This window comes from Leucopleurus acutus, assembly GCF_964270905.1.
Source record: "Leucopleurus acutus genome assembly, chromosome: 21".
In the NCBI taxonomy this organism is placed as follows: domain Eukaryota; kingdom Metazoa; phylum Chordata; class Mammalia; order Artiodactyla; family Delphinidae; genus Leucopleurus; species Leucopleurus acutus.
The window spans coordinates 33,013,198-33,034,642 of NC_139163.1; the positions used below are offsets into that span (position 1 = coordinate 33,013,198).

The window sequence follows — 21,445 nt, forward strand, 5'->3', positions numbered from 1 at the left end:
CTATGAAACAGAAACAGAATCACAGACATAGAGAACAGACTGGTGGTTGCCAAGGGGGAGGGGCTGGGGGAGGGTTGGAGCGGGAGGTTGGGATTAGCAGATGTAAGCTATTACATAGAGAATGGATAAACAACGAGGTCCTACTGTATAGCACAGGGAACTATATTCAATATCCTGTGATAAACCATAATGGAAAAGAATATTTTGAAAAAAGAATGTATATATATGTGTAACTGAGTCACTTTGCTGTAGAGCAGAAATTAACACAACACTGTAAATCAACTATACTTCAATTTTTTAAAAAGAGGCCAGTCTGGGGAGTCAAAGGCGGATCTGTCAGATCAGTGGGCAGTTTGTTTGCCTTCTTTGGCCAAGTCCCAAACGCAGCCTGGAAATCGGTACCGGTGCCCCTGCAGGGAGGTGGGCCAGGCAGACGCTGGTGCCTGCCCATCACTGTCCAGAGATGCTGTGGGACAAAGGACCGCCCCCCCAAGATGGTCCTGATGGTTTCTGTGATTCTCTAGTGGGACCCCCTCCCGTTCCAATGTCAGCTTTCGCTCTGCGTCTTCCAGGAGGAAGGTGTTCGTATTAAGCTGGATAAACCGACCTTCCAATCTCCAGCAGTTAGGTGACTGCACGTGGAAGATGCAGGTGAGGCACTCAGAGGGGTGGTACGGGGGGTCTGGGTGCCGCTGGGAGACTGTAGGTAAATGGCTCTTGGAGGAAAATCGCAGGACACGAGTAAGCCTGCTCTGCGACTGCCTGGTCCCTGAGGCCTCTTTAGCGCCTGGGTTTTCTCAAAGCAGAAACCGGGGGACACTTGTGTGCACTGGAGGCTCAGTGCTACACGCAGGCCGGCAGGCCCAGCGCCACCTCAGCCCCCGGGGGTCTTACCGTATGGTACGCGGGGGTGGTGTCCCCCTGTCGTGCTTTCTGAGGTCCCGGACGGCTCCGCGGCCGACCCGGTAAGGGGGACGGTGCTGTCGTCATGAGCCCTGGCACCCGGTAGCTCTTTAAATACTGGGGACTCCGCTTCCTGAATTTTGTTGAGGCTTTCATCAGAGACTCGCGATAAAGCACTTTCTTTTTGTAATTTGCCTGAAGAAAATAGAGGCATAACTGAAAATTTTGTCAGAGAATTCTTGTTACTGACAAATGAATACAAAAATAAGTATTTATCTTGTTACATACTTACTTTGGGAATCAAGAAAAAGGTTAGACAAAATAAAGTGGAGAGTTCAATCATCTGGGAAACACAGGCTAGAAAACTCAGCTATGGAGGGAAAGATGGAGGCTTAGGCCTGAGTTATCTCATCCAAGACCAACAAAAAAGACAGGATTAGATTGATTCCCAAGGTAAACATTCTGTAAATACTACAACCATCTAGACTGGCCTTCTATTTTCTTAAACTAACCTCAGAATCCCTGAAATGTTTATCCTTTTTGTCTTCAAAGATACTGTTATAGTCTGCTTGGTTTTCTTCTGTTCAATAAATGACTGCTCTCAGATTTCTTCAGGCCACCAAATCTTCAGAAACAAGTAAATCATTTTCCTCAAAAGGAACAGAGAGGGCTTCCCTGGTGGCGCAGTGGTTGAGAGTCCGCCTGCCGATGCAGGGGACACGGGTTCGTGCCCCAGCCCGGGAGGATCCCATATGCCGCAGAGCGGCTGGGCCCGTGAGCCATGGCCGCTGAGCCTGCGCGTCCGGAGCCTGTGCTCCGCAACGGGAGAGGCCACAACAGTGAGAGGCCCGTGTACCAAAAAAAAAAAAAAAAAAGAATGCTCTCCAGCTTTAAACTGCTTTTTAAAAATCCCTGGTTTCTTTTGAAAGTAAAGGATTTCTAAAAGTAAGTAGAATCTCTCTGTTCCTTTTTTTTTTTTTTTTTTTTTTTTTGGCGGTACGTGGGCCTCTCACTGTTGTGGCCTCTCCCGCTGTGGAGCACAGGCTCCGGACGCGCAGGCTCAGCGGCCATGGCTCACGGGCCCAGCCGCTCCGCAGCATGTGGGATCCTCCCAGACCGGGACACGAACCTGTGTCCCCTGCATCGGCAGGCGGACTCTCAACCACTGCGCCACCAGGGAAGCCCGAGAGCATTCTTTTTAATCAAATCTGGTGTGTGGTGCTGGTGATTTATGACCTTGTTTCCTCACCTGAGCGGATGTCTAAGCTCTTACCTACCCAACTGAAATGGAGACATTCTCGGTTCCTCTGCTGAACACACTCAGCATCACCTCTATTTCTATACTTACCCTAGATAGTCAGATACAACATAGATTTTTTAAAAACTAAATTTGTTATGTACTGCAAGGAACAAAAAAGTGTGCATACAGATCTCTGACCTCAAGTTGCTTACAATCTAGATGAGAAAAGATAATATTTGTAAAGATTATAATAACAATTTTTAAAAAACACTTTTTTTTTTTTTTTTTTGGCCTCACTGCGCGGCTTGTGGTATCTCAGTTCCCCAACCAGGGATTGAACCCGTGCCCCCCTGCAGTGGAAGCGCGGAGTCCTAACCACTGGACCGCCAGGGATTTCCCCAAAAAACCTGTTAACACATGAAACAGGTATTATTATTTTCTCTCCTTTATAAACAGCAAACTGAGGCCCAGAGAGATTAAGTCATTTGCCGAAGGTCACATAGGTAGCAAAATGCAGTCGGTTTACTCTCTGTCCACGCCCTTAACCACAGTCTGTACTTAAATTAATAGAAAAAGATACATATATACTGAAATGTCAAAATACGTGGCATTGACCAAAAAATCTCCTGGGAAGCCAGTATGGGTAGTGATGTCAGTTTCCTGCTGTAACATTATAGCCTAAATGTGGAAGAAAAGATTTTATGGCCCATTTCACATTAAGGTTCAGGTATTAGAAAAAGCCTTTAGACATCAGAGCATTTAAGTCTAGTTTATCACTGCCCATGGGGTTAAGTGAGCCAAGCAGGATGTTTAAGGTGGGCCCCTTCTCAGCCTGGAGTGGGAACGGCTACACAGGAGATGGAGCAGCAGCTGGTTATCAATCTGGCTTCACTACTTAGTTTCAAGTTGTATGTATTCATGCCGTTTTTTTATTATTAGTTTTTAAATCTACATGCAGTAAATTGGCTCTGTCTGTGTGTGTAGAACCTTGAGTCTAACAAATGTCTAGATTCCTACAGACAGTCCACAATCAGGATAGGGAAGGGTTCCATCAGCCCCTAAAGCCTCCCTGGCAGTCAGCCCCTCTGCCCATCCCTAGCCTGTGACAACCGCTGATCTGCTCTCTGGCCCTACAGTTTTGTCTTTTCCACATGTCATATAAATGGAACCATAAGACATGAGCTTTTGAGGCTGGCTTCTCTGACCTGGCATGATTAGTGCATCTGAGGTTCACCCAAGTTGTTGCAGGTTTCAGTCGCTCACTCTTCTTCACTGCCAAGTAGTGTTCTAATACATGGGTGTATTTATTTACATAAATACGTGCTTGTTTATTCGTTCTGTGGATAATCCGTGCTGTTTCTAGTTTTTGGTGATGGCAAATAAAGTTGCCATAAACATTCATAGCCAGGCTTTTGTGTGAATTTAAATTTGCATTTCTCTAGGGTAAATACCTAGGAATGGGTAAGTGTATATTCAACCTTGTAAGAAACAGCCAAACTGCTTTCCTGAGAGGCTGCACCATTTTGCATTCCCACCAGGAGTACAGAGCATTCCAGCTGCTGCTCAGTCTGTAACTTGTCTTTTTAAATTCTCTTAATAGTGTTTCTCACAGAGCAATAGTTTCTAACTTTGATGAAGTGCGATTTACCAACTTCTTTTATGAACTGTTTTTGGTATCATATCTAAAAACTCTTTGCTTTACCAATGGTCTCAAAAGTTTTCCCTTTTTTGTCCTAAAAGTTTTATAGTTTTCTGTTTTACATTTTTATCTATGATGCATCTTGAGTTAATTTTTACAAGGTGTAAAGCTTAGGTCAAGGTTCTCTTTTTCGCATTCAATATCCAACTGTTACAATACCATTTATTGTAAGGACTATTCTTCCTCCATTGAACTGACTTTGTATTTTGTCAAAAATCATTTGCCCATATATATTTGTGGCTCTGTTTCTGGACTCTAATCTGTTCTGTTAATATAGATGTCTCTTCACCAATTCCACACTTTCCTGTAGCTTTATGGTAGCTCTTAAAGCCAAGCAGTACAGGTCTTTCAAATTTACTCTTTTCCAAAATTGCTTTGGCTATTCCAGTTCCTTTCCCTTTCCATATAAATTTTTAAAGTGACTTGTCTAAATCTACAAAATATCCTGCTGGGATTTTTATTTAAATTGTGTTAAATGTATAGATTGATTTGAGACAAACTGACGTTTTCCGGTATTGAGTCTTTGCGTTCATGAGCATGGTATGTCTCCTCATTTGTTTTGTTCTTTGAAATATGGGTTTCTCAAATTCAGATATATCCGCATGAACGTGCGATTGTAAGGTACACTCTGAGGCCAAAATTAAATACTTCTTTTCTTTTGAGAGCCCTGTAAAAGGCTCTGTGTGGTCTCCAGACTTGGAATTCAATCATGTTGCCACTGACAGGAAAATACCTCCTGCAATTTTCTAAGCCAGTCTTCTTCTTCTTTTTTAATTGCTTTCATTGAGGTATAATTTCCATACAGTGAAATTTATACATTTTAAATGTACAGGTAGATGACCCGTGACAAATGACTACAGCCTGTAACTACTCCCCAATTAACAGAGTCCTGCAAAGTGCCTCCTGTCCCTAAAGTTCCCTCCTGTCCCTGCAAAGCTCCATCCTGTTCCTAGAGTTCCCTCCTGTCCCTGCAAAGTCCCCTCCTGTCCCTGGAAAGTTCCCTCCTATCCCTACAAAGCTCCCTCCTGTCCCTGCAAAGTCCCCTCCTGTCCCTGCAAAGTCCCCTCCTGTCCCTGCAAAGTCCCCTCCTGTCCCTGCAAAGTCCCCTCCTGTCCCTAGAGTTCCCTCCTGTCCCTGGAAAGTTCCCTCCTTTTCCTACAAAGCTCCCTCCTGTCCCCGCAAAGTCCCCTCCTGTCCCTAGAGTTCCCTCCTGTCCCTGGAAAGTTCCCTCCTGTTCCTACAAAGCTCCCTCCTGTCCCTACAAAGCTCCCTCCTGTCCCTGCAAAGCTCCCTCCTGTCCCTACAGAGTTCCCCTCCTGTCCCTGCAAAGTCCCCTCCTGTCCCTGCAAAGTCCCCTCCTGTCCCTAAAGTTCCCTCTTGTCCCTTGTGCCCCTTTGCAGTCGGTCTCCAGCAACCAGTGGTTTCTCCCGCTGTGGATTACCGTTCCCTGGAATCACGCAGTATGTACTCCTTTGTGTCTGGCTTCTCCCGGTACTTCTTCTCTTCACTGCTAATTTGTCTTCTATTGTATGAACAGACCATAATTTGGTTATCCATTCACTTTTTAATGAGCATGCCGGTTGTTTCCGTTTTTTGCCTAGTATGACTGACCAATTTGTGTACAAGTCTTTTTATTTCTCTTGGATAAATACCTAAGAGTGGAATTAATGGGCCACATGGTAAATGTTTGCCTAACCTTACAGGAAACTGCTCAACTAACTTCCCCCATGGCTGTACCAGTTTTTATTTCACCATAAATATATGAGAATTCCAGTTATCACACTTGTAATCTAGTCTTTCTACCTTTAGCCATTCTTGAGGGAGGGAAGTGCTACCTGACTGTGGTGTTGATCTGTATAATCTCATGTTTCTCAGCAGGCAGTTACCTTCCATTAGCCATGGCGACTAGGACCTCACTGTCACCTGGGTCCCAAGTTACCAAGGAAAAGTTTGAGCCAGAAAGCCGTCAGGAGCCACAAGCCAAGGACTGGCCTGATCTCGGTGTGCGTCCCTCTGTCAGTCAGGATCACCGTGGACGACAGCGAGGGCTCAGCAGTCAGAGCACTCTTGCAGATCAGAAGAACGGCAAAGCCCTTACCTGCTATCTTTCTCCGCATCCACGGACACACACAGAGCCACACGAAGAGGGCGAACAGCAGCGCGACCCCGAAGGAGATGAGCACAATCGCCCACATGGGAAGGACCAGGCCCAGCACTGGGGATAAAGGGGACACTTCTCAAACGTTGGGCATCACGTCCACATACCTGCCGTTCCCCAAACCTGAAACGAACCACCTGGATTCCGTGTTTAATAAAACTCTCAACCAAAAAAGATGTGCTAGGCTTTCAGGGCGTACAAAGCTGTGTGTTTAAGACACACAGCTTTGCAAATATGTGGTTAAATCAGTAAGTAACCTAATTATTAAAAATCGACCAACTTGGCACAAACGGCATATTAAGTTGGGAATAAACCCATTTACAGTATTATCTCAATATCTAAATTCCTGAGTGGACAAACAGGGGTAACAAAGGGTCCGTCTTCCCTCCTAGTGCCCCCGCCTCCGCCCCCGGGCAGCACGAAGCCCAGGGCTGCAGCAGGCACAGCAAGGCGGGCAGCTGCCTCTTTGGTTTCTCAATAGTCAGCAGCCCGGCTTTAAATGGACATGACGCTCAGATCACACACACGAACCTTTTTTAACGTCAGATTAAATTGAGAAACAGCAGACACAGGAAGAGTCTGCTGCCCCCTTCGTAAGTGCCTGAAAGCAGGGCATAAATTTCTTGTGAGAAACGTGCCTTCCTTGTTCCAGGAAGAGCAAAGTGACCCTCACCACTGGAAACAAGGCACCAATACCAAGATAAGTCTGCACAAACAGACCTTGCTAAAATAACCGTTCTATTCTGTTTCCTCCTGTATTTCCTAGTCACTTTCCATAATTGATCACCCTTTGTCAAAATGGTATATAAGTCCCAAAGTCTAACTGCTTCTTTGCGTGTTCATGTCTTTTCTGTGAAGGCCTCCATATGCATAAATCAACCCTTTCTACTGTTAAAAATAAAATAAAATAAAAACTTAGATGGCAAAGTTTTTTAAAAGGACACTGACTTTGAAACTCAACTCCTCTTTGAAGTGTCACTCATGGAATTACAACATAGAAAAACTTTTCATTACTATCCAGTCCAGCACACGAAGTGGCCATTCCATCAGCCAGTGAAAGTATGGAGGGTGGAGAAGCATCAGGCTTCCTAGCCCCGTGGGCCCCAGAGCCCAGCTCTCCCGGCCGCACAGGCGTGACTCACACACGCTCACAGGGGCACCCTTGCACAGGCACAAAGATACAGGCACAGGAACACTCACTACAGCATTATTTGTAATGGGAAGAATTTGCAAGACGACTGATACACGCATCATTCCATGGAAACGTTGTCAGTGTGGTGCAGAGCGTAAAAATGAGGTCAGTCTAAACATACTCATAAGGAAAGAGGCCCGCGATCTAGTTAAGTAAGAAAGGCCACCTGGATCATGGTGTGTTTACCATGACCCAATTTATGTTTAGAAGAGAAAACAACCCCACACATACACTCCTACCATATGTGTGAATAGACAGAAAAAGTTCTGGAAGGAATCAGTGGTTCCTCCTGTGGAGAGATGAGAAATTGGAGGGGGCTCTCCCTTCTCACTACATATACTTTTGTACTGTTAACTTTGAAAATTTATAATGGGCACACACTTTTGTAAATTGTTAAACTTTTTTTCAAAGTTTGAAAGGAGTGAACTTTGCTCTTAAACAAATCTCTAATGATACAGCCTTTGTTAGTTACACTGCTAGCCACTCTGTACATACAAACCAACTTACAGTTACTCAGGTAAGGTATTATTAGACATTTTGGTAATGGTAAGAGGGAGAGCAGGTAGTTAATACTCTAACTGGGGAGTCAGAATTAACATATATAAATATAAAAACAAAAAACCAAGATCACCCAGCCTTAGTACAGCGGAGGGGCCACTGGTGGCAGCAGACACTCAGTGGTCAGGCCACTCCACCCTCAAACGCCCGATTACACCAGAAAGCACATGGCCCCGTGCAGGGCTGCACTGAGGCACCTGGCAGCCCTGCTCCAGGCCCGGCTGTGGCCTCGGACCCGAGGCTTGGAACTGCTTGTAGAACCACTCAGGCTGACCTCACTGGCCACGCTCACGGCCACGGCTTCCTGCTTCTGCTTTATGTCTTCGTGCCAGTGTCTGATACATGTGGTAAAAGACCACTCCAAAGCTGTTTCTTGCTAACTGAGTGGTAACTGTTAATTACCAACATCAAACTGATGAACGTCAACACCAACTACAGCTTAAAAATACTTGGCTTTTGAAGAGGTTTCACGGTTTCCTTGGTGGTTCCTGGTTCCGTTGATGATAAAATTGTTACTTGGGCTACTTTTGGCTTCACTGCGTTAACTTGATCTAAGACAGGCGAGCTCTGGGTACTCTGGGGAGGTGATGCAGTTTGGGAGCTGGATATAGGAATATTTAAACGAGTGAACACTTTTGCCCCCAGGCCCCGTTTGTTTCCTTCCCTGCCGAGCAGAGCTCACCACAAGGCAGGGCAGGGCTGCTCTACGTGCGCCTTCCAGGCCCCTCTCCACGCTCTCCGCGGAGGTCACGTGAGTTCTGGAGGGTGTCAGGACCCACATCCGAAAGGGAGGAACTGAGGCCGGCTACACGACTTCTGATGCTTCTCTTAGACAATAAGCCACAATGTCACCTGACCCTTGAACCTTTACCATCACAACTACCTTCGCCATCGGTTTGGCCTGGGAAGTGGCCAAGAAGGTCCGAAGCCACCCTCTGAGTCACAAGAACTGGACGGGAGGTCAGGGGCTCCACACATCACTGAGGGTGGAAGGGGTGGGAGACAGAGGGAAAAACCAAGGCTGTGAAGCTCAGCTAAGGAACCAGGAAAGCGGGGCAGTCATCCACGGTGAGTAAGAGAGGAGGGGAACAGAATGGGGACAGGGCTCGGGCCTTACAATTCTTATGCCAATTTAGTAAATTAACAGAGCATCAGAAGTGCACAGGATTGACGTACATACAAAACAGAAACAGACTCACAGGCACAGAAAACAAACATGGTTACAAAGGGGAAAGTGGGGGGATAAATTAGGAGTTTGGGGATTAACAAATACACACTACAATATATAAATAAGGATCTACTGTAGAGCACAGGGAACTATACTCAGTATTTTGAAATAACCTATAAGGTTAAACCTTACAGTAAAAGGACCCGAAAAAGAATATGTGTGTGTGTGTGTGTGTGTCTGTGTGTGTGTGTGTGTGTATATATATATATATATATAACTGACACCTGAAACTGTACACGTGAAAAAAAAAAAAGCGCACCAGGATTTACTTTTAAAGCCTGCATATAAGAAATGCAGACTGACAGTTACGGGATACAGCTCTAAACTGTACTAAATACATAAAATCAACTTTCATGGATAAAAAAACAATTAAATACAAAAATCCAGCACGGAAAAGCCTTTGCATCAACGTACCTCCAGGGGAAAACTGTTTTTCTTCTGAAAATTCAAGGTTGACCTTTTCACAACAAAATTTTTGACAAAATACTTCGCAGTGATCAGCCTTCCTGCGAGGATCTCAAATTGTTTTCCGGTAACAGCACTCCAGAGGGCACTGAGGCCCGGCGCCGTCACCCCATGGAAGGCGAAGTAGGACACGGCTTGCATTGCTCCGGTCCCCGCGGCCAAGAGCGGCTGCCAGGAGCCCACACTGGGCGCTCGCAAGCCCAGGCCTCACTCCAGCCCCTAAATGGCCTTTCATCTCAAGCTCTTTCATTTTCTGAACAGCAAAGATATGATGAATAGTGATTTAGCTCTAACCACAAGCATCCTTGCAACTCTCTCCCAAATCCCCCGAAGATCAGGATATCCAAGTGACATGAGGAAAAGCGGAGAACTTTTTAGAAACACAGTCTTCTGGAGTCATTATTACTTTGCTACATCTCTTGTTTTTCATATATAACAATCATTGTTAGAATCTAATAAAATAAATTAAGCTTCTATAAAACCAGTAAGGCTTTTTAGCCCATATTAGTTCCCTTACACTACTCATCAGCCTCTCCTGCACCCTCTCTTCTCTCTCTCTCGGGTTTAATTTTAAAAATAATAATATGGTTATAAAAAGATCATCCATAGATAATCATCAAGGACCTACTCTACAGCACAGGGAACTCTACTCAATACTCTGTAAAGACATATATGGCAAAAGAATCTGAAAAAGAATAGAGATATATATGTATAACTGAATCACTGTGCTGTACACCTAAACTAGCATAGCATTGTAAATCAACTATACTTCAATATAAAATAAAAAATAAAAATATCAGCTGTATAAAACCGTATCACGTACAACTGTGGAAATTCCTCGTCGTCCATCCTTCTGGAACCCACTTCCCAGAGTAACACTGTTAACTATTTGGTGTGTATCTTTTCAGGCATTTTCTAGATATAAACATATGGTGCAGAGTGTTTGTGAGAATTTTTTTTTCTTTTCCTTAAATTTAATAGATGTAAATCACACTGTATATATTCTTCTGTGCCTTCATTTCTCACATAACAATATATTATGGACATCGTTCCACAGTAACATGCACACACAGACACACGTCTGCCTCATTTGTAGAATTACTTTTTACTAGTCCTACCGTCCCTGATAAATGAAGTTTCTAGTTTTTGTTTTGTTTTAGATCAACACGCTCAAGCATTAGAGGAGCTCCCTATGTGAAAGGAATCTTGGGGTAACTTTAAGAAAATGAAGCATTGGGCTTCCCTGGTGGCGCAGTGGGGGCTTCCCTGGTGGCGCAGTGGGGGCTTCCCTGGTGGCGCAGTGGTTGAGAGTCCGCCTGCCGATGCAGGGGACACGGGTTCGTGCCCCGGTCCGGGAAGATCCCACATGCCGTGGAGCGCCTGGGCCTGTCAGCCATGGCCGCTGAGCCTGCGCGTCCGGAGCCTGTGCTCCGCAACGGGAGAGGCCACAACAGTGAGAGGCCCGCGAACCGCAAAAAAAAAAAAAAAAAAAAGAAAGAAAGAAAATGAAGCATTGTTTTGAAATTCAAAAATGCTATTTCCTAATTTGTCCTATAGTTGGGATTGTTTTTTTATGCATATGGTACCAGCTTTCTCAAACCAGGGTTCATTTATAATAATTCTGAGAAGGAAGTAAGTTTAAATCACTCTGTTCTGAATCAAGCTCTCAGTGATACTGGAGAATCTTCTCAGCCCAGGCCTTCCCCACCCAGGGCCCTGGGCTGGGAATCACTGAAGCTCCAACGCCCAGCTTCTCTACAGCCCAGAACATTCTCTACAGCTAACGTGGAACACAGAGGTCCTCTGGGAACAAAGCTCCTTCTCCTGAGTCATTGGGGACCTGAGGGGTGGCTGATGCTCTGGTTCCCTCAAGGGGGCTGGACCAGAAGAGCTGGAGGAGGAGGAGATGGAGGAGAAGGGGGAGGGGAGGGAGGAGGAGGAGGAGGGGAGGGAGGGGGAGGAGATGGAGGGAGGGAGAAGGAGGAGGAGAGGGAGGGGGAGGAGAGGAGGAGATGGAGAAGAAGGGGGAGGGGAGGGAGGAGGAGGGGGAGGGGAGGGAGAAGGGGGAGGGGAGGAGATGGAGGGAGGGAGAAGGAGGAGGAGAGGGAGAGGGAAGAGAGGAGGAGATGGAGGAGAAGGGGGAGGGGAGGGAGGAGGAGGGGGAGGGGGAGATGGAAGAGATGGAGGAGAAGGGGAGGGGAGAGGGGGGAGGAGGAGGAAGAGGAGATGGAGGAGGAGGGGGAGGCAGCCCCATCTCAGGTGCAGACCACTCTGGGGAAGCCAGAAACCAGGCCTGGTTAAGTCTGAGAATTCATCTGCTAGTAAGGAGTGAGCAAAGGTTGCTAGCTAGAGCGTTTGAAGAGCACCCCTTACATGAGAACCGTGATAAGGCAGTAGCGTTTACGGTAAAAGGTTATGATAAAGGGGTGGTTAGGGCAGGGGTCATCTAAATGCACATGCATCCGATCACCCAGGGTCTCCCTGGTAAACGCAGACTGCTGGTCTGCATTTCTGGTTCATCGGGTCTAGGGCTGAGCCTGAGAATCTGCATTTTTGGCAAGTGTCCATGTGACGCTGATGCCGCCGGTCTAGGGACCACACTTTGACTTAGAAAGCTTCGTTAGCGGATCTGCTCTGACGCCTCAAAGCCGTGTGCCATGAACCTCAGCGTTTGTTCTTTAAATGCTAAACAAAAAACAGGTCCTGTACAGCTGAAGACTTTCCTTAAAAATAAACTTCAGGCTTCCATCTAAGCCAACCCAAGTGAGTACTTTATTTTCCTCAAGTTATTTTTGCTGCTTGCAAATTATTTTTTAAAGGACAAAAATGCAAAGACAATTTTTTAAAGTGCAACTCAGTTTCTGAAGGATGACTTTTGAGAAAAGTCATGTCAAACGCAAAGTAAAACAAACCAAGCTAGGCTCAAGATATAAACAACTTCAAAATAACTTAGAGAGGAGGAACAGAGGAAGTCAAACCAGAACCCTGTAACTCAACAGCCCACGGGTCCCCACTGAATTCACGTCCATCTAGAAAAAGGCTACTTATCAGAATCTCTGCAAGTTGAAACGGGGTAAGGTGAATGCTGCCACTCTTTTTTGTTAGCAAACTTTTCATTCTTTCCTTTTATCTCTGGGGCCTATGTGTTGAACGGAAGCGTTCTAAGAAAGAAAAGGACTAGCAAGAATAAATTCCAACAGGCAGAAAGGCAGGCAAGTTCTAAAAGGGGCAGAGGACCGAGTCACTGGGGAAGTGATTCTTCCCAGCCCAACCCTATCCCCAACTATGACGCCACAGCTACAGATGACCATAGGATAGAATTAATGTCTAGTTTTAACCTTAGACGTTTAAATAAAAATAGGATTTAGACTCACCTATTGAACATCCCATAAACACTCCCCAGGAGCCAAGACATTAGCAAAGTCCTTTTCTGACTGAGTGTATTCTGATCATCATTAACAGCGACATTAGGTACCAGGCACTAGATACTGCGTGTCTTACCCCCGCCCCATCGTGTGTCAGAAGAATGTCATATAACTGGGGCTCGGGACCAGGCTGCCCACTTAACATCTGCTTCTGCACCTGACTAGGTATATGACCTTGGGCACTCAGTCAGCATCACTGTGCCTGCTGCCCACCTGGAAGGGGGCGTTAGCAATATTACCAATTTCCCAGTGGAGTTCAGAGGACACAAAGGATTAATTCGTGTAAAACTCAGCTCAGTAAAAGCGTTTATTATTTATTTTTCACAACTTCTCTATGAAGTATTTATATTATCCTTAGTTGCCTCATCCATTATCTAGTTTCATTTTCTCTAGAATTTTTTTTTTTTTTTTTTTTTTGCGGTATGCGGGCCTCTCACTGTTGTGGCCTCTCCCGTTGCGGAGCACAGGCTCCGGACGCGCAGGCTCAGCGGCCATGGCTCACGGGCCCAGCCGCTCCGCGGCATGTGGGATCTTCCCGGACCGGGGCACGAACCCGCGTCCCCTGCATCAGCAGGCGGACTCTCAACAACTGCGCCACCAGGGAAGCCCTTCTCTAGAATTTAGTCCCTTAGTAATCTGATTCTTCTAGCAAATTTGCAATAAAACTGCAGCAAAAGATGAGAAAAAGAAGTGATGGAAAAAATAGGTAAGTATGGGAAAAGTCAAACTTTAATAAAAATCATACAGTTGTGGTCCTCTGACATTCAGACCGAGAACCAGGGAGCAAGAAGAATAGAGGCTAGGGAAAAAAAAATGCAGAAACAGAACTAAATGGTTGTCATTTACACCAATTCCCACTTCCAGGACTCGCACCCCGGCCTTCATTTGTTTAATCTCTTAAATCACTAGCCCGGGAGGTGTCTGGCTATTGATGGCTGGTAGGCTTTTTGTTCCGTTACCCTGGGCTCTGAGAGCCTGCACAGAACTAAGAACAAGGGCTCAGGTGGACAAGACATCTCTCTGCTACGGCTGACTTCCCACCTGGCGCTCCGGGCCCCGCCCAGCACCGCATGGAAGCTTCGTGAGATTCACAGACTTGGGGTGGGGTGAGCTTCAACTTCATGGTACGCAACTGCTGTTACTCTGCCTCTGTGTTTTTGTTATGGATCATGAAAACAGTCTGTGACAAACACACTTCATATTCCGTGAATGATCAAGCCCAAAGGGCCGTCAGGCCGCTGTCACCTGAGGCTAGGGTTTCATCTCCCTCCAGCTCACCATGACGTGCAGCCTTGTGCTTTTCAGATTACTTAGAGCCGCTGTGGTGCTTCACGCCCCCTCCCTTCACCCAGAGTCTGAAAGCCCAGCACACAAACATAGAATTAGGTATGGCTATACAATCCGAGAAACACTGCCTTGAGAAAACCCGGTTGGAGAAATTAATAAGGATTTCCCCCGTTTGGGAAGAGGGCGCTTTCAACTGTAATACGACACACCATTTAGCAGAAACTTTATCTTTTGAACAGAGAGAGGGAGGTTTTAATCAGATATGGCCCGTAACTGAATCTTAATCCTTAAAGGACATTAACAAGAAGGAAAACGACACACACAAACATCTCTGCTCACTCTGGCCATCCCACAGCAATGGACGTGTTCAGGATCTAGCTGCAAGAGGCACATCTCACAGAGGGCAATGGGGGACCCTCTCTACCAAGATATGCATGGAAATGGTGAGTGAGAAGAGTTAACCACCTCCTCCACACGGGAATGTTATGCAAATGACAGTACTGTACGTAAGTTCTTCTTTACCCACTGAAAACGTAAAAGAAAGGAACTTTTAATGCTGCTCCACCCCAAATCCTTGAAAAGAAAGAACGAAAGACATCGGAATGGGAAGAAAAGGAGCAATTCTGAAAAGAAAGTCATCACTGGTTCCAGTATCTGAAATGCAGAACCAGAACGGCAGGGCTCTAGTCCCTGGACTCACAGGTTTGAAGAGTTCTGGGGGGGGTTAGATGTTTGTGCTGTGGACCACGTGACAGCCCCGCCCCGGACTGTCCCAAGGTGGTGACCTACTGCTTAAGCGAGCTCCCCCCTGCCTCCAGTGGCCCCCCCAGCTCAGGGAGGCTCAGGCTGTCCGATCATGTTCTGCGACTCAGCACCAGGAATCTGAGGCACAAGGGGGATTTCAATTTTCTTTTTTTAACCTGAAGTCTGTTGCCTGTGTACTTCACATCTCTCTTGAGTATTTAAAACAAGTAAAGGCATCTCCTACTCTTTTCACTGCTCCGTAATGAGTAACGATTGTGAGTAGTGCTTCTGACTGTTGGCCAACAAATCCACCACCGCCGCTGGACTCTGACACCACCTGCTGGCCGTGACCTTCCAAGGGCTCTTACCTGGGGCTCCTGTGTACATGATGGAAAACACATTGATCGCGATGGTAGCGGCATAGAACACGGGAAGCGCCCGGAGGCCGTTGGGAACGGGGTCCTCCTGTGGGGTAAGGAGATAAGGGGGTAGGTCAGGACTCCAGGGGCATCTGCAGGCAGCACAGGCAAAATGACACAAGTCATTTTTCCAGGAAAGCCCTGTCCCTGCCGCGGGCTGTGTGCACCTCCAGACCCGGGGCTGACCTGGGCTGACCCTCCTCCTACACGAGTGCTGTGGCAAGGGGCCCATGATGGTGACCAGCAGACGCATTAATGCGCTGGGATCACATGAGGTGGTGACAGATGTGGGGACAGAGAAGGGCTGTTGGTGAGGCCAGCTTCTGGGACTAAAGCCCTGACCCGGAGCACTCACTATTCTAGCTACATTCACATTGGCCCAAAAATCCACTTTCAGCAAATATTTTGAGGCCTGACCCTCTGAGGATGCCCTGAGAAAGTCAAATGACTTCAACACCACAGCATTACTACGAGATTTTATGGTACTCCGTGACACGATCCGGGTTGGCTGTGCTGAAATATAAAAAGCAAGGAAATACAGGACCACGTGCTATGACTTTCAGAATCCTTTCACGAGGTGGAGCATTCCACCTTCAACTATTAAAAAGTGAAAAGAACTGTGGGTTCTTTGTCTAAGAAAACATTTTTTTACAACCTTAGGCTTCTGGTACAACACTTCCGAAATCTAGTATTTCAGCGAGAACAGTACTGCACGTGTTTTAGGCAAAGTCACACCTGGGAGAATATTCGAAATTTAGAGTTTACAGAGGAAAAATATAGAGTTTGAGGGTTTAGATCTACAGAGGATTTTGAAGCAAAAATATGAACTGGGAACTCCTCGACGCAGAACTGGCACATGGTGTTGCTTAAATAATTCAAACATGGGCTAATTTCTGATGACCATGTAAGACACTCTTGTACATTGGTATGAGTCTATGACCCACCCATGATAAAAGGAAAATTAGGTCTAAGCTTGATGCGAGCTACAGAAGTCAGGATAAGTACAGACTATCTCACAGTTCCTAGTTGACAGTTCCTACTGTCAAATGCAAACGTGTGCAAATCAAGTACGTTTGCAGAACTGTAAACTCATCAAGAACCTGCCTGCAATGTCTCAAGCGGCCACCAGCACTTGTCAGGAGGCCTGAGGTGAATGGAAGTGAGATGTCAGGAAAGGGAGAGCTGGGGTGGAAGGTGATTCAGCCGCATGGGAGCCCCAGCCACAGTCACAGGACGGCAGGTGAGGAACAGGTACAAAGGGATGGGCAGGAGCCTGGGACGAGGACATCACCTCCCGATCTGCCGTGGACCTGGGACAGGAACCCAGGCTGAACTGAAAACGAAACGTTGAGATGCTCACATGCCTACTGCCTCCGCTTCCAAAATGCTGTTTTCTGGGGGATGACGGCTGCTACAGAAAGACTCCCAACCAGTAACTCCTGAAGGCGTAAAGTCTTCAGTTTGCGTGTTGTAACTGAATCACCTTATGTTTTCTCAAATAACCTATTCTTTTTTTTTTTTTTTTTTTTTGCGGTACGCGGGCCTCTCATTGTTGTGGCCTCTCCCGTTGCAGAGCACAGGCTCTGGATGCACAGGCTCAGTGGCCATGGCTCATGAGCCCAGCCGCTCCGCGGCATGTGGGATCTTCCTGGACCGGGGCACGAACCCGTGTCCCCTGCATCGGCAGGTGGACTCTCGACCACTGCACCACCAGGGAAGCCCAAAATAACCTATTCTTAAAATGCAAATGGCAGCTGTCTCATTGAGACCCGTCTCTGTTCCTCCTCCTGTCTCGATCCCTCCCTCCCTCCTTCCTTTCCTTCCTTCTCTGCACCCATCACCTGCCCCCCATCCAAGCAGCCATCCCTCTCTCTTAACAGATGTTCAACCGGTGTCTCTGAAGGGCCTAAGCAGCGCTGGACGCCGTCTATGCATGCGAAGAGACAGTCATGGTTTCTACTCTCACAGATCTTACGGTCAAATAGCGAACAGGGGGCCAAGCAGGAGATAAATCGCTGCACAACGACGCGAGTGCAATGATAAGAAGGCAGTGAGCGTGTGGGGATACAGAGGGACGTACCCAAGCGGAGGCTGGGGCAGGAGAACCTGGGAAGTGACTCCTGGCGGGGGGGCAGATGACGGGGGTGCAGGGGGGGCAAGAGTGGGTGGCACCTTCCAAGATGTTACTGGGTCCTAGGACAGCTGGACCCCGGAGAAGGGCTGGTGAGTTTGTGACCGTCCAAGAGACTGAGCCCGCCTAGAAGAAGAGCTGTGTCTTCAAGCAAGGAGACGGCTGAAGGCAGGCGTGTCCCGATGTGCTCGCGCGTGTGCAGAGCAGCCAAAGGCAAGCAGCAGGGCTTACGAAACGCAACAGCCCCTTGACGGGCAAATCGAAACGTAACCCCGGTTTTCTTTGTTTCTTGCCGAGAATACTGATCTCAGTAAGCTTCCATTTTCATCTCATTTTATTTTTGATAAACATGTACCCACACAGCCCCCGCCCCCGTGGGTGTTATTTCCTTCTTTTTATCCTATCCTCAAGGATAGGAAGAAAACCAGTGTCTGAAGCTTCCTTTCTCCATTAAAAAACAGAAAACACCTTACACTTGCGTAAAGAAATTCTCCAGCTGTTTTTAGTGCTAGTTAATTTCAAAATCGTAACACTATCTTCCTCTATTCTGTTTACTGTTCACAAAATAATTATCTTTCCTTTTTTGAGGGGTGAGCACCGTGCCCAAGAATGCTGACCAATGAACTAAGTCGTATGGCAAGACACCTCATGTCCAGTGCTGGTTCTGGGGGAGCCCCTGGGCACTCACCCACCTCTTCCTGCCTACTTTTGAATAACGTCTAATTCCAACTTCAGGGGGCTGTGCCTTAACAATTATTCCTCTGACTCCCTCACTATTAATTTCTATTGAGTAGAACCAAAATTAGGTCTAAAACTTAATTTAAAAAATAATAGCCTCACTTACCTTTCTTAAGATGAACTTTCTGATCAGTACAAACAGCACGCCAGACATGAAACCAGACAACAGCGGAGATATAAACCAAGAAGCAACTGAATAATCAAAAGAAAATCTAATGAATGTTAAAATTCTACATAATTCAGGTCCTATTTATATAATACAGTGATAACCAGCATATAGCACATACATTAGTCAGCATTCCTGGAATTGTTCACCTTGACTCAGAACCCAACAAACCCACTGCCTTGGCAGACTGACCTCCACATAGGGGTCACCGTCCTCACAAACAGACCTCAGGCCACGGCACACACACCACCTCCCAGCTCCGGCCTCCGACGACGGTTCCTTTGATTCCCACTGAGCCCCTTCTGCCTGCCCTTCGTGCAGCCCCATCCCTGGACCACCTTCCCTTTCAATTTCCAAGGCCAGCCTCGTACTGTCACCCCGTAGCCTCTGGCTGCACACTGGAAACATCTGCAGAGTTTTCAAAAACTAGTTACGTTCTGGGTCCACCCACAGAATTCTGCTTTAAAAGGTCTGGAATGGGGTCTGGGCACTGATATCTTTAAATTGCTCTCCCAGGTAATTCGAAAGTGCAGCCAGAATGAAGCACCACTGTTCTAGAAGCCTGGGACCTCGGGTGAGTTTCCTGGGACCTCGGGTGAGTTTCCTGGGGTCAGCAGAGTTCCCTGGCAATCTGTGTCCTGCTTGCAGTTCAGGGATCCGCTTACCCTAGGCCTCCTAAGGCCACTACGATTCGTACAAGGATGGAGATGGGCGAGAGAGAGTGTTTTTCACAACGGGCGTGTTGGTACTTAGGGGGCTGAAAGGACTTCCCCCTTACTGAAAAAGTCAGACCCAGGAAGCAGGTTGTCAAACCCCTCTTAACAGTCCCCACTGGGCAGCCCCCAACCCAGAAGCAGCACCAGGCAGACTGGGGGTCTCCTGGATGCAGTGGGGCAAGGAGCACCCGGCTCACTTCCAGCTTCCGCATCACCAGGAACTCTGACTCCTGGACCAGGGCCCAGTTTTTCTCTGCCTACACACTGATTTCAACCAGATAAATTTCTAAATGCCCTGTGAACAACAGATACTGATTTTCAAAGCTGTATGACAATGTAGCATTTGAAAAGAGCATCTGGAGTTAAAAACTGCATAACAGTGCACAATCTCTGCTAACAGAAATTTTAAGGGAAAACGTTCACAGACCTATCCATGTAGGTCTTCTAAATGTTCACACTTAAAGAAAAAAGTATAACGGTGACTTTTAATAACACTTACTCTAGAAAATGTAAACTTTCCTGCTTATAAGTGAAAGAAAATGGCAATTACCGATCTTGACCAGCTCCATCCACTGCACACCTTTTGTACCAATTGCGACGAGGGAGAATCCAATGGTGGCCCCGACAATGCAGTGAGTCCCCGAGATCGGGAGCCTCAGGAAAGATGCAATGAGCTGCCAGACGGCGGAGCCTGTGGGTTGAAGATAAAAAACAAAGACAGAAAAAAGTCAGATATACAGCGATGTCTCAAACAGCCATAGATGGAAGAAAGCCAAATTACGTTCTCCTTCCTAATGCCTCCCTGGGGTTAATTGTCTCTGGATTGTTTCTTTACAAAGCCCTGGGAGAAACCACTCAAATAACTTTAGCCAAAGGAACATTCTTCAACACTGAAGGGATAATGCTGACTTATTCAAAGGAAAGTACTTGAAAGTATTTAAAGAAAAGCCCCGTGATGTCAGTTCCTAGCTGCCTTTGTCATGGTTAAGCAAGGGTGGGGTGATGAGGTGAGTTCTGATGTGAAGTGTGGCCAGGACCAAGCAGGAGACTGAGGACGAATGAACATGGAGAAACAGGAAAGGCTGCGTATTGGAAAAGATTCTGCTGTAGTTACGCCGTTCAGTCACATCATGAGGAGGCTAGATACCGCCTACGTATATTAGTCGGTACAAGAGAGAGTATAAAATACAAACAGCAAATCACAACGCTGTATACCTGAAGCCAATATAATGTCACGTCGAATATACCTCAGTAAAAACAAAGAGAGAGTGTGTGTAATCCCGCATAACTTTTCGCAGTTTTGCCTCTCCTGTGAGAAGTAACCGTGATATTTAACCCCACGCTGGGCGGCTACCCTCAGCCCCTGCCCAGGCGGCTGGGCCCCTCCAGGCCTTCTAATTCTCAGGAATTAAGAGGATCCCTGGGTTTGGGCTTTGTGTCCTTTTACCTCAATTTCGCCACCCTTTTCTAGGCTTCGTGTTCTTCCAGGCTACAGTTCACTTCAGATATTTTCATGAGCAGATCAAGTTTTGCAGGGAGTATTAAAAGCATTGGCTGGGGAGAGGTCACTTTCGGAAACAGCTGTTGAAAAGCTCACAAAGGGCTGCAGGGGACGAAGGGCCTGGCTGATAAGCAGGGCACGGCCTTAATCCCAAGTGTTAACTCTGGAAATCTGGCTGCTTGGTAGCAGCACTTTTAAACAGACCCCTGGCATTTTCTCCAAAAACATCTGCGTCACAGAGGCTCGTGAGAGGTCGTGCAGGTCCCCATTTGCGGAGCAAGGCTGACAGCTGCTCTGGGAGCGCCAGGCAGGCTGACCTTTGTGCCGCAGTGGGCCGTGACCCCGAACCTACCCCCTGAAACGTGTGCTGGGAGGAGGAGGGCCAGCCTTGGGCTGCCAAACCGGTGACAGGCTTGATGGCAGCAACCAGGCTCCCCCGCAGGCAGTCCTGCAAGCCCGGACATCTAAGCCCTGGGCTCCTCAGGGACTAGTTGTTTTAAAAATAAAGCCAGACTTTGGAGCGTGTTTCACACCACAGAACCAGAACTTAAAAAGCAAATATTCTTACAAAAAGTAAAATACCCTAGTGATGTTAAGAGAATGGGATAAACTCACCCATGTGAATTCAGACCATGAGGTTTTCAATCCTGAAAGCCACTATCCTCTCTCTGGCTGACTTTATAACAGGAGGGTTGGTAAGGAAAGGTAGGGGGACGGGGCTGCCTGAGAGAGGGAGGAATGGGGGGTGGGCACTGGGGAGCAGGGGACAGAGGGGAGGACGGGGCCTTGCAAGGCGAGAGTGGGCCAGAGGCCCTCCTTGACCTTGGGAATTCCTGGAGGTGAATGGGATTACATTAACTGAAGGAAAACAGTGG

The 21,445-nt window shown here is 47.0% G+C and overlaps 1 protein-coding gene across 2 annotated transcripts in view; it reads right to left on the reverse strand.

The window, feature by feature from the left end:
- The window catches only part of SLC20A2 (solute carrier family 20 member 2), a 105,370-nt gene that overhangs the window by 23,221 nt on the left and 60,704 nt on the right, over positions 1-21,445 (reverse strand). For both annotated transcript variants that reach the window (XM_082863892.1, XM_082863893.1), the window contains exons 3-7: positions 19,620-19,760; positions 18,294-18,379; positions 15,268-15,364; positions 5,941-6,057; positions 895-1,098 (exon numbers count right to left, since the gene is read on the reverse strand). In XM_082863892.1, the coding sequence (XP_082720018.1) occupies positions 895-1,098; positions 5,941-6,057; positions 15,268-15,364; positions 18,294-18,379; positions 19,620-19,760 (645 nt within the window). The remainder of the gene's footprint in view (positions 1-894; positions 1,099-5,940; positions 6,058-15,267; positions 15,365-18,293; positions 18,380-19,619; positions 19,761-21,445) is intronic.